This window comes from Phyllostomus hastatus, unplaced genomic scaffold (genome assembly GCF_019186645.2).
Source record: "Phyllostomus hastatus isolate PE091 unplaced genomic scaffold, TTU_PhHast_1.1 phas_contig_1, whole genome shotgun sequence".
Taxonomy (NCBI): domain Eukaryota; kingdom Metazoa; phylum Chordata; class Mammalia; order Chiroptera; family Phyllostomidae; genus Phyllostomus; species Phyllostomus hastatus.
The window spans coordinates 21365565-21382132 of record NW_025333498.1 but is presented as its reverse complement, the minus strand read 5'-3'; the positions used below and the strand labels follow the sequence as shown (position 1 = coordinate 21382132).

Below are 16568 nucleotides of genomic sequence, written 5' to 3'. Positions count from 1 at the left end.
AGAAGAGTGATTCTTCTGTGTTGCACATTTATCACTCGGGTGCCGTAAAAATCAGGGAACAGCGGGAAGTAATTCTGCTTGGGAATGTTCAATCAAGTCTCTTCTGATTCCTCAGCCTGAGGATCACCCCCTCCTGAGCCTACCATTCCTCCTGTTGCAACTGTTGTGTTTCTCACACTGATGGCAGTTATTAGTTGACATCTCTTTCTCCCCTACGAGGGCAGGACTGTGTCTTATTCACCTTTGTATGTGGAGCTCTTACAGCTTGGACTTTGGACTTCTTCAATAAATGTCCTGTAAATGATTAGAAAAATCATTCTAATCATCCATCCATCTAATGCATGAAAGGAAGTTCACCATTTTCAGTATCATCTTCTTTTAATGCTAAGTGTGACCATGTGTAACTCTCTTCACTGTGCTGAAATGAGCACATTTAACTCAGTCAAGAAGTTATAAAAGTTTCTGCTTAAATTTAGAGAATGCAAGGACTGAATTGGGCCATAAAGATGTAGACTATTTTTCTACCATTCAGCAGCTCTGTAGTAAACAACTTTAAAGAGACATTTACCCTGGATTGTTTATTCTTTTTAAGGTAACCCATTTCAAATTTAAATAATTGCATGTGTACCTTACGAACAAGACACAAGGGCTGATTGCATCCTGCTCTAGTAGGTCAAGAACAAAAGAGAACATCAGCTTTATCAGGACCAAGTAAAGATACAGAGGAGCTCAGACAGACTCTTACAAAAAAAATAACCAGGTTTGGCAAGCAAAGTTGAAAAAGAAAAAAAATTAAGATAAGAAGTTATTTCTGTCTTAATAGCCAAGTGGCTTTGATTCTGTGACAGGAACAGGGAGGACAATCTAGAACAGAATTTCTCCTATAAGAAAGTAATTTTATCAGTCTCAAAGGAAATTATTTCAAATAAGACCAGTTAACTATTAAGCAAACTTAACCCATGGCCTGAGGAGAAACATCTCCCTCCTGCAGATCAGGAAGAATCTACACATTATTAGCCATGCATGTGATCTGGGGCAGTTATCTAGACCTTGATTATTTGGTGTCCCCCTGTTCAAAATTAGAGCCTGATAGAGAGCTGTAAAGACCAAAGGCAGGTGATAAATTATGCCTGGCAAATAGACTTAATAATGAACTGAATAAATTTGGGGAAATCACTGCTCCAAAACTGCTGTGTCCAGGTCTCTCTGCATCTGTACCCTGACACAGATGAGTCAGAACATTACTTCTTCCTGTGACTCCATTGAAATTGCTTCCTAGGGCTCCTATCTGTCCCATACCTATTTAGGTGCAAAACCCTCCATCCACATATCCCAGAAAAGCACATAAGCTCCAATGAAAGAGACACACTTGGGTAGCTAAATATCTACCTTCATAGTTTTACCTCCTTATGGAACAGAATTTAGATTTTGAAATCTAAAGAATACTACTAGTTAGCAAGATTATGTGCATATCTCTAGGATAAAATCTGCATAGCACAAATACAAAAAGCGGATCTGATGCGAACTCTGACCATCGGTGTACGTGGTGTTGTGGAGGCAATGAACAAATCCACACGGACTGCAGAAGTCCTGTGGAGAAAAGGGACAGCATGGCCACTCTCTGAGTGAGAGAGCACCCTGACCCTTGCCTGGACAGGCTTTTATTGCTTTCTAGGAGCATTACATCAAAGAAGGCCCTCATTCATTATGCACAGGTTTGCTTTACGTAATTACTTTTTACAGATAGCAAAGAAAAGGATGTTGCAGATGCAAGGGAAAAAGTGGTTGAACTGGTTACACTCCATCCTTGGGAGGTTTAGTTCAGACTTTAGGAAGTTACTTCAAAGATATGCATTAAACATTTGCTGCCTTCATTCAGGGTAAGGCAGTTTTAGCAAAAGCAAGCCTCAAAGCAGCCTAGGTACAATGCAGGCCTGGTTCCCCATGGGAAAGCCAATCTGTGGACCTGGCTCCTGTGTGCTGCCTCGCACCTGTTGGTTTTCCGAACCAAGGCTGAGCTACGCTTCCCACTGCCATGCAGACTGGTTCCCTATACAGATCTAGTGTTTCACTCAGGCCAAAAAATTATCTTGATATTAGGTCATTTATTCAATAGATAATGTCCAGAACATTTTGTAACACTTACCTTGTACAGCTAACTCATTTCCTCTTAACCAAAATGACATTTTTGAGTGGCTTTATATTCATTCCTGATAAATGTGCACTTGGCAATGTCTCTTTACACTTGGGCTTTAAGCTTTCCTCCCTTTGCTCAGCTAGCTGATCATGTAGTTAAACTGAGGGACGTTCATCCACCTTAAGAGTTGGTATTTGGGGAGAATTGTTTTCTGAGGGACACAAGCTCAATTAATCTAAGAATATCAGGCACATTGCGGTTATTTTAGAGGGTATTCCTACATGACAGCTGGGAAGGACAAAGGCCACTTCGCTTGCCAGGGATGGATCATTTCTTTCCCATTGGGAGTGATTTTTTCTTTTTAAGATTTTGTTTATTTATTTTTAGAGAGGGGAGAAGGAAGGGAGAGAGGGAAACATCAATCAGTTGCCTCTTGCACTCACATGCCTTGACCAGGAATGGAACCAGTGACCTTTCAGTTTGCAGGACAGAACTCAACCTACTGAGCCACACCACCCAGGGTATAGGGAGTGATTCTGAAATGACCTTTTCCTGTGGAGTTGGAACTGAGTCAACGTAATAACCATAGCAAAAGGATGAATGGTCACAACACAACTGATGTTACAATTGCCTTTACTGTCCCCATTCTGTGAGTTCCTTAATTATTTCCCTATACATACAAATGATAAAAAGCTGTTTCCCACCGGCTGTCCACACATTAGTGTTGGGTTTCTTTTTCTCTTAAATGACTGAACTTATTACATATGAATCAATGATACCTTTCCCTTGCATTAAAAAAAATACCTGGGACACCAATACTCTTTAAAAGAAACTGTTACTAAGAGTATAGGCAAAGAAAACAGTATTCTTGGAAAACATATAGGAAGCATTTCTACTGAGGGTTATGATACAGAAAATCATAAGGGCACATCCAGTGGCCAGCATCAAGAAAGACATGGGGCTGCTTTGAATTAAGGATACCTGCCGCATAAAGTACATTCAGTAGATACTTCTAGCTTGAATGAATGAATAAATGAAAGATGGTTAAGGGTTTACTTTCTATTACAACCACATTATTTGAGCAGGGTCTTTATTATCCTTGGAATGTGGTTCTGCAGAACAGTTCTGTAATAGCGCATGGCTACCAGACAGAGCATCATAATCAGGCTGTGAGTTCAGAGAATGTTTCATTTTCAATCTCAGCTGCCTTCTTGCATTTGTTCTAATTGGTGGTGATAGAAAAGTGTAGTTGTTACTGAAACACCATTTTTTCCTGGAAATTCTGCCATTCACAGTCATGCTTAGCTTCTTTTATCCAATTAGTTGCTTCAGTTTTCCTTTTTTTGTAGTATCGACTCAGATTTATCCAGAGACACACAGCAGCTCCTAAGATGCCTCATGCCAGAATCATTGGGCTCACTTTAACACAATTACAGATCAGATTTTAAAAGACAAAGACATATTCCCAGAAACTATGAGTGTTTGGTTCCCTGCCCCTTCACAGCTAATGTTTAAACAGGCCATTGTTCCATCCATGATTCATTGTAGATGTTGTCAACAAAGGAATAAATAATTAAAAGAAAATCTCTGATAAATTTTTGATGGGAAAAATCAGTTGTTCCTCTGTAAGGAAGTTTAAGATTAGGTTTTCAAATGGCAAGTACCCCTGTTCTGGAAAGAAAAAAGGAGAAGGGAGGGAGGGAGGGAGGAGAAGGAAGGAAGGAAAGGAGAGAGAAAAGAAAAGAAAAAAAAAAAAGAAAAGAAAGTTGGCCATTGTTCCATCCATGATTCATTGTAGATGTTGTCAACAAAGGAATAAATAATTAAAAGAAAATCTCTAATAAATCCTCACTTTTTCTACTCCACCCATAGCCTCGTGATCCACAGCTTCAGCTTCCTTTTGCATATTGATGATTCCCAGAGGTATATTACTATAGACAATAAGTCTTATCTGTACTTCAAATCATATATCCAGCAGTCTATTGGACAATTCCACCTGGGTGTCCCATGAGCCTCAAAGCCAGCCTGTCCAAAACAGTATCTATCAGCTTTTCCTCAAAGCTGGAACTCCTGATTTTTTTTTTTACCATGGTTACTAGGACCACTGGCCACCCAATAAAGCCCAATACCTGGGAGTCACCCATGATCTCTTCTTCCGTCTCAACTTATAACCAAATCATCATTATTTCTTCTAAACACTTCTTATACCTTATAGCTTTCTTTTCATTTCATTGCTTCTGCCATGTTCTGGAAAAAAATCTCTGAACTCTTTCTTCCGTCTAGGGGTGCTGCTTTCCAGCTGTGCAGTTCATGCACTGTGCGAAGGCCCTGTGAAGGCTGGGATGGAAACCACTCTCAACCCTTGAGTCTTGCACCCTGGCTCAGAGTTGCATTCCCTCACAGCATCTTCTTTTTCTAGCCCAAGCAACTAGGGACCTGGCTAGGGCCTTATCTCTCTCTCTGATTCATCATCCATTCTGTGGCCATGACCCTGTTTAAGACCTTTTAAAGACTCCCACCACCTTCAGTATAAAATTCAGGCCTCACAGTATTTTCTAAAAGAAATCTAGATTCTTCCTCCATATGAAGCTTGTCTCTCCATCTTCCCGTAACCCATGTTCCTCTCCATCTTACTGAACCACTTGCAGGCACCCCCAGTGTGTCCCTGCTGCCCCTCCCACCCCTCCCACCCACTCCTACCTCTCATCTTGGGTCCTTGCATTGTGCAAGCTATATCCTCTGCCTTGCAGACACTTTTTCACCTTTAGTGAAATTAATTCACCTTAATGCATTGACTGCTAGGCTCCAGTCAATGCATTAAGATTCAGCCATCCTGCCTTAGCTGGTGAGGCTCAGTAGAGCACTGGCTTGTGAACCAAAGGGTCACTGGTTCGATTCATGGTTAGGGCACATAGCTGGGTTGTGCACCATGTCCCCAGTAGGGTTTTGCATGAGAGGCAACCACACATTGATGTTTCTCTCTCTCTCTCTGTTTCTCCTTCCTTCCCTTCTATCTAAAAATAAATAAACAAAATATTAAAAAAAAAATTTCAACCATCCCTTTCTAATGGGCCTCCCTTGACTCCAGCCCCCAGTCTCAAAAAAGTGCTTCTCAGAGACGTCTAAAGCTAGTGCTTACCTCTGATACAGCTCTTATTGCCCTATACCATTACTCTCCATTCACTTTCTGTCTCCTCCACTGAAGGCTGAGTTCCTTGAGGGTCCTTCTGTCCCTTGCAAGTAGCACAGAGCCTGACACAGAGCAGGCATTCAATAGGTGCTCACTGAATGAATAAAGGCATTAATGTCCGAGTGACTCTCTATCTTCAGGCACTCATAACTTAAGAAGTTCAAGTTAGGTTATTTCTGAAGAGCAACAAATGAGTGTGTCAAAGAAATATACCTTAATATTCTCTTACATAGTATAGAGAATATTATTTTGAACAAAAGCTGAAAACAAGAATAAAATTACAGATGAGACCATTTATCCAGCACAGTCTATATAGATCAGCCCCTGTGTTAGACATGTCTTATATCTAGTCATTTTTACTTTAGTTCTCACAACCCAAGGCAGTACAAATGAGCTCTCTCATTCAGTCCTGATTTACAGATGGGGATGTGGATGAGATGATACTTTTTGATTTCTACCCAGCCCAACCCAGACTTCATGTAAGGACATCTTCTAAGTGGACAGACAGCTTGGGGCACTGCTGTGGGAGTCCCAGCACTCTCAAGAGGTCCTTTTAGGGTCCTCTGTGGGTAGGGACATCAGCAGCCATCAAGCCCAGTGGCTTTCCAACTTGGTAGCACACTAGTCTGTGGGGACCCTCAAGGGACACTAGGGGGATGAGAGGGTTAAACAGGCAGGGCTCACTCCCTCCTCCCTCTCCCACATAGTATTTATACAGTATGGTGGGTTCTATAGAAAATTTTGTTTTCTAGATAAAAAGTTTTGAAACCTGCCCTTCTTGTCCATTTTCCCTGACTTCCCCCATGACAACACTTTCACAATCCCTTTTCTGAGCTCATTCAGCACAGGCATCAGCAGATACAGGGGACCTAAAGTTCTAGAGCTGCCATAGCCGTCCACTCCCTGGGCTAAAGGTGAGCGGTAACTCAGTGGGACTCTCAGCCTGGACCCCCAAGAAGGGAGTCCTCCTGGTCTCATCCTCCCATTTCACCCTTGAAACTGTTCTCAGGAAGCAGAAGAGAGGCCATCAGTAATGATAAAGTGGGTGTTGTGGGCTAGCCAGAGAACCCAGCCACTAGAAGAACAGAGTTTCCATGTAAGAATGTCTTTCAGATTGCTATGTAGTCTGTTTGTAAAATGAGCTCAGGATTGTCTTTTAAAAGACGAACTGATGAAGCTTGGGTGGAAAATGTCAGCATTCCAGGCCCCAACCAGAAGCTGTTGCTTGTGGAAATTAGGAGGCCAGAGATGGGGATGATACTATGAACAAAGATTTTCAGATTACGAAAATTCTTTTTTAATTCATAATGAAGGCAGGGCTCTGTCCCCTGCTGTTTTCAAGCTTGAGAGAGCCTTAGTTCCTTTTTATTTTTTTAATATTATTTTTCAATTATGGTTGACATTTAATATCATTTTACATTAGTTTCAGGTGTACAGCGCAGTGGTCAATCATATACTTTTCAAAATGATCCCCCGGTATTTCCAGTACCCAGCTGGCACCACACATAATTGCTGCAGTATCATTGGCTACATTCCCTACACTGTACTTTACATCATGTGACTGATTTGTAAATACGCATTTGTAGTTTTCAATCCCTTCACCTTTTCTACCTGTCTCTCAACCCCTCTCCCCTCTGGCAATCATTAGTCTGTTCTCTGTATCTAGGAGTCTGTTTCTGTTTTGTTTATTTTGTATGTTAGATTCCACATATAAGTGCAACCATATGATATTTGTCTTTCTCTGACTTATTTCAGTTAACTTGATACCTTATAGGTCTAGAGGTTCTTACAGGTCGCTCCATGCTGTCGAAAATGGTAAGATTTCATTCTTTTTTTTATGGCCAAGATATATATATATATATATATATACACACACACACACATATATAAAATATATATATAATATGTCTATTATATATATCTTTTTCTGCCAGAAGATACATATATAGATATATCTATCTATCTATATATATATATATAAAATAAATACCTCCTAGCTGCAAAAAAAGAATATATATATATATGTTTACGTGTGTGTGTGTATATCTCACAACTTTTTTATCTACTTGTCTATTAATGAGAATTTGGGCTGCTTCCATATTCTGGCTATTGTAAATAACACTGAAATGACCATAGTAGTGCATATCTTTTAATTTAATTCCTTGTAGACACAGGAACCCACTGCAGTTTATGTTTTTGGTGGGTTTTTTTTTACCACTTTTTAAAATCTTAATTTTATTAGAGCAGGACATTCTAAAATTGATTTCAAGGTCACTTATATTCTTAGAGTTTAATTTGTGCTCTACCTAAAATATTGAATCTGATACCCTGTATTTTCCATCTCTTCCTTCTTTCAAAAGTATAATTTATTTTAAATTCTAAGACAAATGTTAGTCTTTGACTTAGGTTGATCTTCATTATTACTAATGAAAATTTATTAACCTGTCTCCACATGCTGAGAGGAAATCAGATCATAAATGGATTAAAAGTCAGTGCATGACATTTCTCTGGTCTAGGATCTTTGAAATTCACTGGAATATTCTGCAGTTGATTAGCCCATGGAAAGATATACACAACATCAATTTCACATGCACTGAAACAACTGCTTGGAGAAAGAATCTCCACTCCTATTAGATAGCCATAGGGCTAGAACAGTAAGCACAATGTTTTTAGCAGCATATTTCTAATTATTTTAATGAGGGGATGAAAATTCTAGGTCTCAGTTTGAGATTAACTCTGTCTCTCTTGACTGCCTTCGCATATGGTGACTTTCAGGCCGGTAACCGTGATAAGGCAGTTCCCTGTAAGGGACTGAGCAGTTGTGGGGAGGGGTGCGGTGTGGAGGGGCCTGCGATTGCCACCTCTACTTGGGAAAACCCTGAAGTCAGTTCATTTCTATTTGACAAGAATTCTCTCACAGACATACTGTTTTATTAGACCGTAAGCAGAGACTAGCCACATGGCATGTTTGTTCAATTTACAAACATTCCAAGTTTAAAAAGTGACAGCTCTCTCTATGCTTGCCAGTTGGAAAATAATTTATCAGAACCATTTTCTCCTGGGAGAAATTTAGCAATTAACCTCTGCGAAGATAAAGACCATTCAGGGCCAGAGGCCTGAGAACCTTATATCTGCAGGCCACTCCCCAGAAGGGAAGCCCCGCACAGAGTTCCACTCTCCATGTACCCACACCCAGCCCCCAACACTGATTCATTTCATTTCCTTCTGACTTGCGGAGTCATCTGCTGAGGATTGTGAAATGGCCATTAGGATTCAAGATGCAAGAAGAGATGATTACAGCCTGCTTTGCACGGTTGATTTGAATGCTTGTTCTAAAACCTTTTACTATACCGAGGGTGGACAGACAAGAAGCTGTGTCTAACTCAGTTCTGCCTCAGAGGGCTATGTTGGTGACAGTTGACATCTTAAACCACGCCTTTCCCATTTCCCAGACTCTTAACACCTCCTTCCCCCCATTTGGGAACACACCTTACAATATTAGCACGAGTGATGCTGGAAGAAGCCCTGGGAACTCAGTATGCACTGAGGCTGCTGTGGGTTCCGGCTGGACTGCTAAGCCACCGGGAGCTATGGTGATTCAGAAACACTGCAGTTAAAGGCGAAATGAGAGGCAGCATCAATCTTTAAAAATACTTACCTTTAACTCCCCCCTCACCCTCCCACAATTCTCCATCTGCAGCCTCTTCCCCAGTCTCAGAATAGGAGACCCAAGTGCCTAAGCAGGCAGGTCCTCCAGCCAGTCTGCCATGTTTGAATCCCAGCTCTGTCACTTCTTCATGGTGACCTGTGGCAAGTTACTGACTAGACTGTCTGTGCCTTGCTATCCCTCTCCATGAAATGGGTAGAGTGAGGGTGCCTGCCTGGTGGGAGTTATCATGGCCTAAAGGAGGAAACATACCTAAAACACTTAGAATGCTGCCTGGTATGTTGTAAGTGCCCAATAAATGTTGGATGTCACTACATTTTATGTGGGCAGATTGTAGATGACACATTTGTCAGGAGAGCACTCTTTGGACTTTTAAGCTATACCCAACCTGTAAAATATCACAAATCTGCCCCATTGCAGGCTTCTAAGACACTGGTACACAAAGAGAACCCTTCCAAAGCAAGAAATGCTGTGTGGTAATTGTATCTCCATTAGGCTGATTAGGCTTCTACCATGCTCAAGGGAAAGCCAGCAGAGACACTGGAGCTCAGGAGTACAGACGGCCAGGCCCCAAACAGGAGAGCAATAGCTTCACAATGAGCAGGACCCTCTCCCTTTTTCGCCACCGAAGCCCCACATTTTCCCCTAGGTGGATCTAATTAAGTTAGTGCTTTAAAGAAAAGTAGCACTTCCTTCTGGGTATTGTTCTTTCTATTTCTGCTTACTCTCTAGGACACATTGTACAAGCTGCAAGGTCTTTCTAAAAGTGAAACTGAGTTCAGAGGAACAGGCTGTGCCGCCAGCACTGACCTTTCCTGTTAGAAGCCATTCCAAACTGTTCTGGAGCTGATAGATGTGCAAACTATGGGCTTCTTCCCCCACACCGCCCCACCTCTGTATATCTGGGGTGTTCTGAATGCTTAGAGGTCTTTTGGGGTACATAATAATGATCATTAGAAAAATTAATGTGTGTTAGGAATTTGTTGGTGCCCAGCTCTGAGCTGAGCACTGCAAATGCTCCCTCATATTTAATGCTCTATGTGCTACCCCCAAGAAAGAGGGCTGGGAAGGAAAGTCCTGACAAGCCCTCTGGTCAGCAATAGACTAGGAAAGGGTTTATTTGTTTAGCTATTCCAAGTGCTGGAAAGCTGTGTACTCTGATATCAGGGCTGAGCACAGCTCAAACTTGTAGGAATACACCTAAATAGTTTGGCTATTTTAAGTTTTTGAAAGTGGTGAAGACAGAACAGACTCGTGGCAGAAACCAGTTAAAAATTCTCACCAAGACCTGATGGAAAGTCTATTCATTCATTCATTTACACATACACCAAGCACCTATTGTGTGCCAGCCATTGTAACATATATGTGACAATGAACAAAGATTCTCGACCCTTATGGAGCTTATATTCAAGGAGTGGTCATAGAAGTACACTGAAAAATATGTGATTTAAAATAGTGACCTAAGGTCTAGGACATAAATTAGCAAGGATACTCTTAGATAGGGCAGCCTCTGAGGTTGTGGTGTTTGAACAAGACCTGTTGGGGTTTACATGAAGGATAATGCTGTATGATTACATAGCAGAAGGAGTACACGGCAGAGGCCACAGCAAGTGCAAGGGCTCTGAGGCAGGATGCTGTCTGGCCACGAGCAGAGTATAGTGAGCAAGGGAAAAACTGGTGGGAGAGGAAATCAGAGAAGGAACAAGGGGTCAGATCATGCAGGTCAACAGCAATTGTTTCAGTCTTTGAGCCCCTCCTAAGCTTGGGTCATTACTGTATTTAAATTGTCATAAAAACCCCTGGTGTAGGACTAATTACTCCCTTTTATGCTGCCTAGTGCCACCCACTGAATGGTAGAGGTCTGCTGGGATTATAGAGCCTCCAAGTTCATCAGTCATGATGGTCTCTCCTGGCTTGCTGCTGACCAGCACTCTCTCTACCTCTCCATCGATTGGAATGCATTCTTAGAGCAGAGAAATCTGTTTGTTTTTTTTTAATGCGACATTTATTTACTAGCTTCATTATTTTAAAATACTTGCCTTAACCTCTCCTCATACTTGGGCAAGGTCTGATACCAAGTGAATGTTTTTGCACCATGGCCTTAACATGCCTCCTACAATACTTTTTGTTCTTTTAAACAGTGGTAAAAAATAACTAGCAGGGAAAAATAAATAGAAATTTAGCAATAGATCAATAGTCCATGATCTCTGGACTCCATTTCATAAAAGAGAGCTGCCTTTCCCTGTTCAGTGTATAACACCGAGTCTACTGCGTGTGGGAAAATAATGCGGGTCTGAAGTTAGTTACTGGAGAGTTCTGGGACTGTATCAGAAATGAAATGAAGCCATAAATAATTCTAAAGATATTTTATAATAAATATAAAATTAAAGAACTGAAAAATATTCAACAAAAAGCTCTCTGGTCCGTATTAAGGAAAACAATACATATTTATTTTCTCTATACTTTTATGATTGTCAGTGAAAAGTGAGAAAATGAATGTTTTCATCTTATCTGCAGATGGGCCTATAAGTAAAACCTGGTAAAATCGGTTTAAGATGAGAGCGATTCAGTCTATCCAAAGAACCAAGGGCTTGTCTTTTGAAGGGTGTGCCCAGATTCCCCACTGAGTCTTGTCTGGCACAGAAAGTAATAGAACTTCATTTCTAAATATGGTGATGGCCACCATAACACCTTCCCATTAGAAAGTTACTGTTCAGCTAACTCCATCATAATTTATCATTTTATTGCCAGTTATTAAAATGTAGAGATAATCTGGTAGTACCAATGTCCCAGGATAATAAATAGGGAAATCTTCTGTTCCCTGCTAGTAAAAGTAGTTTGCTAGCACTGCTGTCACACGGAGTCACAGACTGGGTAGTTTAAACAACAGAAATTTATAGTTCTTCTGTCTTTGAAGTCTGAGATCCTGATGCCGGCCAGGTGGATTCTGTCTGTGGTCTGTGAGAGAGAACCTGTTCTATGCCTGTGTCCTAGCTTCTAGTGGTTCACTGACAATCTTCAGCATTCCTGGCTTATAGATGCATCACCCCATCTCTGCCTTCATCTTCATATGGCATTCTTCGTGTGTGTGTGTGTGTGTGTTTATGTCTCCATGTTCAAATTTCCCCTGCTTATAACAACACAGCCATATTGGGTTTGGATCCACCCTGACGACCTCAGCTTAATCTGACCACCTGCAAAGACCCATTTCCAAATAAGGGCACATTCTTGGGCTCTCAGGTTTAGGACTTCAGCCTCTTCAGGGGCTGGGGAAATTTAACCCATAACAATAGTGTACAAGAAGGCCAAACAAATAGAACTCTCTCCCTTTGTAGGATTCTCTTGGATAGCCCTAAGGATGATGCCTAAGGAGAAGAGGAACTTCATAGTAAACAAATCATCTCTTTATGTGGGCTTTGTATTGTCAGCCAGAGCTCTCTCCTTGGTGTGTGTTGGGGGTGGGGGTGGGGGGAGTTGCATAACTTCTGGTGCACAGCCTAACTATCCCTTTGCTAACAGGGCAAACTTGGAGTTTAACTATGCCAAAGGACTTCAGAAACTGGCAATTAAGCTGAGCAAAGCAATACAGACCACAAAAAAAAAGTAAGTATGTGGAGGAGATAAGGTAAAATAATTCTTAAAAGCAATCAAAAGGGACATTTTTTCAGTTCCATCTTCCTGCTATCAAGGTAGCAGGTGCATGACGGCAAGCATGGCTTCCAGGTCTCGGGCCCTGACTATGAGCTGCATGTTGTGTTAAATGCTTTTATAGACTCTCTCACTTAATCCTCAGAACCCCTGAGAAAGCTTATTATTGTACCTGTTACAGACAAGGTCTTCAGTCTTGGAGAGTTTAAGACACTTGCCCTAGTCACACAGATAAGGAGTTGATGAGCTGGATTCATCCCATGTCTTCGTGACTCCTACAACCTTAAATTCAATAGGTCGGTGATGATAGTTAACTTGGAAAGCAGTGTTGTTCATTTGGAATGTCTTGAAGTCAAAAAGTGTGAATCCTGCTTTCTTTCAACTGTCTGACCTTCACCAAATAAACTGGCCTTTCTGCACCTTGACTTCCTCCACTGTTAGAAGAAATAATGATATATTCTCCATGGTGTGTGCATATGGGTGTGTATATGGGGTGGTGTATATTCAATGAGAAAATGTATGGAAAGAGATGAGAACATTGGGTGCTGAAATCTTCCTCAGTGCTTTTCAGAATGAAGTTGATTCCTTCTTTGGAGGCAGAGAAAGAAGATACTGGTATTGTAAAACACGGCCCATTAGTGATCATTTGTTAGGAAGATTCTTGACTAATGCTTGCAGATGTCTGGCAATACCATTGCAAAAGCCTCTTTTGATGGTGAATGAGAGGGAAAGAAAGAAAGGAAGGCTTTGAGAGCTCATATTCTCATTACTCTTTAGGCATCATCTGTACTCGCAAGTGTTGACTTCGAAAGTGCTCTGACTTTTAGCTTGAACTTTAGGATAGTGTGTTAGTAGACTTATGGGACTTTGGTTCTGTCCCACTTATGGGACTTTGGTTCTGTAGTAGACTACAAAGGGGTCAGTATAGCACAGTGGTTCAATAGAAAGACTTTTCTTAGACTACCCGAGTTTAAGTTCTAGCTCTACCACTTACCAGGTAGGCAATTAGGAAAATTTATCTTACTTCTAAGTGACTATTTAAAATGGAAATAAAACCCATCTCACATAATTGTTGTGGGGATTAAATACAAGAAGTGTGTGTACTACCTGGGACAGAACCAAAGTCCTGTAAGTGTTTGTTGATTCTGATTCTAATTGCCTTCTAAATGTGGGGAGGTGGAGGAGGGTGTGGGGGAATAAAGGGTGATAAACAGAGACTCGACTTGGGGTGGTGAACACACAATACAGTGTACAGATATTGTGCTGTAGAATTGTGCAACTGAAGCCTGTTTAATTTTGTTAACCAATGTCACGCCAACTCATTAAAAAGAAAAAAGTAATTACTAAAGAATGAGAGGTGCAGGGTGGAGGTATGTGTCATGTTGCATTGCAGCCGGAGCATCCAGCACGGTGCTCCCAGAGAGCTGGCACATCCAGGATGTTTGGTTAGCCAGGATCAGCAGTCATATTTAATAATAAACAGTAATTGAACTTGTACCTATACTCAAGTCTGTGTTAGTAACTAAGTCTTGCATTAAGTAACCTGAATTATTTCTAGCTTAAAAGTCCAATTAAAGGAGGGTCAGAGAAATCAAGTGATCTCTCCAAACTCACACTGGCAACAAAGCGGGGATTGTGGATTCACAGCCCCTCTGAGGACAGCGCCCTCGGCTTCGCCCCCTGTTTTCTGGCATCTCTGATGGTAAAATGTCAGCTTCTCTTCCCAAAAGTGTGCCTGGCTTCCCTTTTTAAAAAAATAAATTCAACTGAGTTTTAATTTATATGCAATAATAAGCACCCATTTTAAGCGTATGATTTGGTCGATTTTGATTTTTGTATACACTATGTAGCCACCACTAAAATAAACACAGACACAATTCATTGATGCAGACACTGGCCTGCAGTGTCTGTGTCATTATGGACGAAATGAGACATTCACATGGACTACCGGGTCTGGTGGAGGAAAAGGGACAGCATGGCTTTTCTCTCAAGGGAAGCAAAAGCCTTGGCCCTTGCCATGACGGCCTCCGTTGGGTTTCTTGGCACATTACATGATGGTCCTCATTTACTGTGCACAGGTTCGCTTTAGGTGGTTACCTTTTACAGAAGACAAAGGAGCCAATGCCATTAATCACATCACAGAAGAGGGATATTTGCAAATGAAAAGGCAAAAGTGGTTGAACCGGTTATGCTCATCCTTGGAAGGTTTAGCATGGATTTTAGGAAGTTACTTTGCAGTAAATGTCCTCGGTTCAGGGTGAGGGAGTTTTTTAGCAAGAGCAACACTCAAAGTGGCCTAGGCACATTGCAGGCCTGATTCCCCACGAAAGAACCTATCCATGGGCGTGGGTCCTGTGCATCTCTGAGTGGGAGCTGGGCCCATGCCTCGCAGAGCAGTCTCCTACATTTTGTTACACAAAAGGTTCTTCATGCCTATTTGCAACCCTGCCCCCACAGTCTCAAGCAACTACTGATCTGCTTCCTGTCAATGTATAGATTTGTTTGGTCTTTTCTGGAAGTTCCTAGAATTGGAGGAATACAGGAGGTACTCTCTTGTTTCTGGTTTTGTCTGGCTTTGGGCATGCAGAAAATCTGGTACCCTTTGATCCAGTTCTCCCATTATCTGACTATAGGGTGCAACCTAGATCATTTGCAGGCAAACATTCTGCACCGTCCTAATGTCAGTAAGGGCACTGATCTGCCCCTTCCTCCTCCCTCAAAGGCCACACAGGCTCTGTGCCCAAAGTTACTGATGGAATTGTAGGCAGCTGTGAGTCCTGCATGCCCCTTCCATAGAAGAAAATGGTATCGCACTTCCTAATCCTCTCTGTGCTGCTGAGGACAGTACAGTGTCATCCTTATGTTGAATCAAGATACTGCTCACTAGGCCATAAAATATCTGAGCTGTTGTAGTAAAATCCAACAGGGAACAAGACCTGAACCCCAACCCCAAGAGCAACATGCAGAACATGGTCAGGGCTCTTGAATCTTCTGTCACTTCTTCACTTCTCTGAGCCTCAGTTTATTATCTCTGAAATAAGGAGCCTGAAAAGATTGTCTTTAAGGGCCTCCTACCCCTAACATGTTGTCTCCTGCCTATTCTAAATGCCTTCTCAGCCTTGGCTATTTTATTTCCCCGATTTTTTACAGACATGAAACAGAAAATGAAAATCTCAAGAAAAAATGACTGAAAAATAGCAGTTTCTGTAATGAATATAGTGCAAATAAATATGTTAGCAGCATTTAATCCCATGGAGAAATTGAAATAAGATTAGGGATACGAGTGCAATTGCTGAATGCAAGGAATCAGACTTTCTGGGAAAATGACGCATTCTTGTGCCTCCTTGTTTTTGCCTCCAGCTGCGTCATCAGTGCCTGGGCCTGGGTCTCGGAGGGCATGAAGTCTGCAGCAGACCTGCATCAGTGAGTGCTCCCACCTCAGCCTCCTCCAACCCCAACAGGAGTCGTAAATATTTAATGTGGGTGTGCGACCATACTCCACTTCAAACTTGCCGTAACACACAGTTTTATTTCCCCAGAAAATAATTTGGAAAAGCAGATATAAATCCTAATGCTATAGTTGTGTGTCTCTTATGTTCTTTTTCCAGAAAACTTGGCAAAGCAATTGAGTCGGAAGCAATAAAACCAACTCATCAGGTCCTGAGTGTACATGAGAAGAAGAAAAAATCAGTGAGTCAAAATCTTTTTCTCTTCCCTGTTTAAGCAAGATTTCTGTCTTTGGCTCAAGAAATAAAAGATGATCTAAAAATCATCCTAGGTTTCAGAAATTAGTCATGAAAATAAAAACAAACCCAAATATTTATGTACAAGGATGTTTGTTAAAACATTTTTGTAATAGGGAAAAACTGGAAACTTCTTCATTACCCAAAAATAAGTTATAGTTAAATTCAAGCAATGGAATACTA

The 16568-nt window shown here is 41.3% G+C and overlaps 1 protein-coding gene across 5 annotated transcripts in view; it reads left to right on the top strand.

The window, feature by feature from the left end:
- Nucleotides 1-16568, top strand: part of NOSTRIN (nitric oxide synthase trafficking) — a 57403-nt gene that overhangs the window by 12668 nt on the left and 28167 nt on the right. For all 5 annotated transcript variants that reach the window (XM_045831505.1, XM_045831496.1, XM_045831487.1 and 2 more), the window contains 3 exons: nt 12514-12597; nt 16003-16065; nt 16251-16332. In XM_045831505.1, the coding sequence (XP_045687461.1) occupies nt 12514-12597; nt 16003-16065; nt 16251-16332 (229 nt within the window). The remainder of the gene's footprint in view (nt 1-12513; nt 12598-16002; nt 16066-16250; nt 16333-16568) is intronic.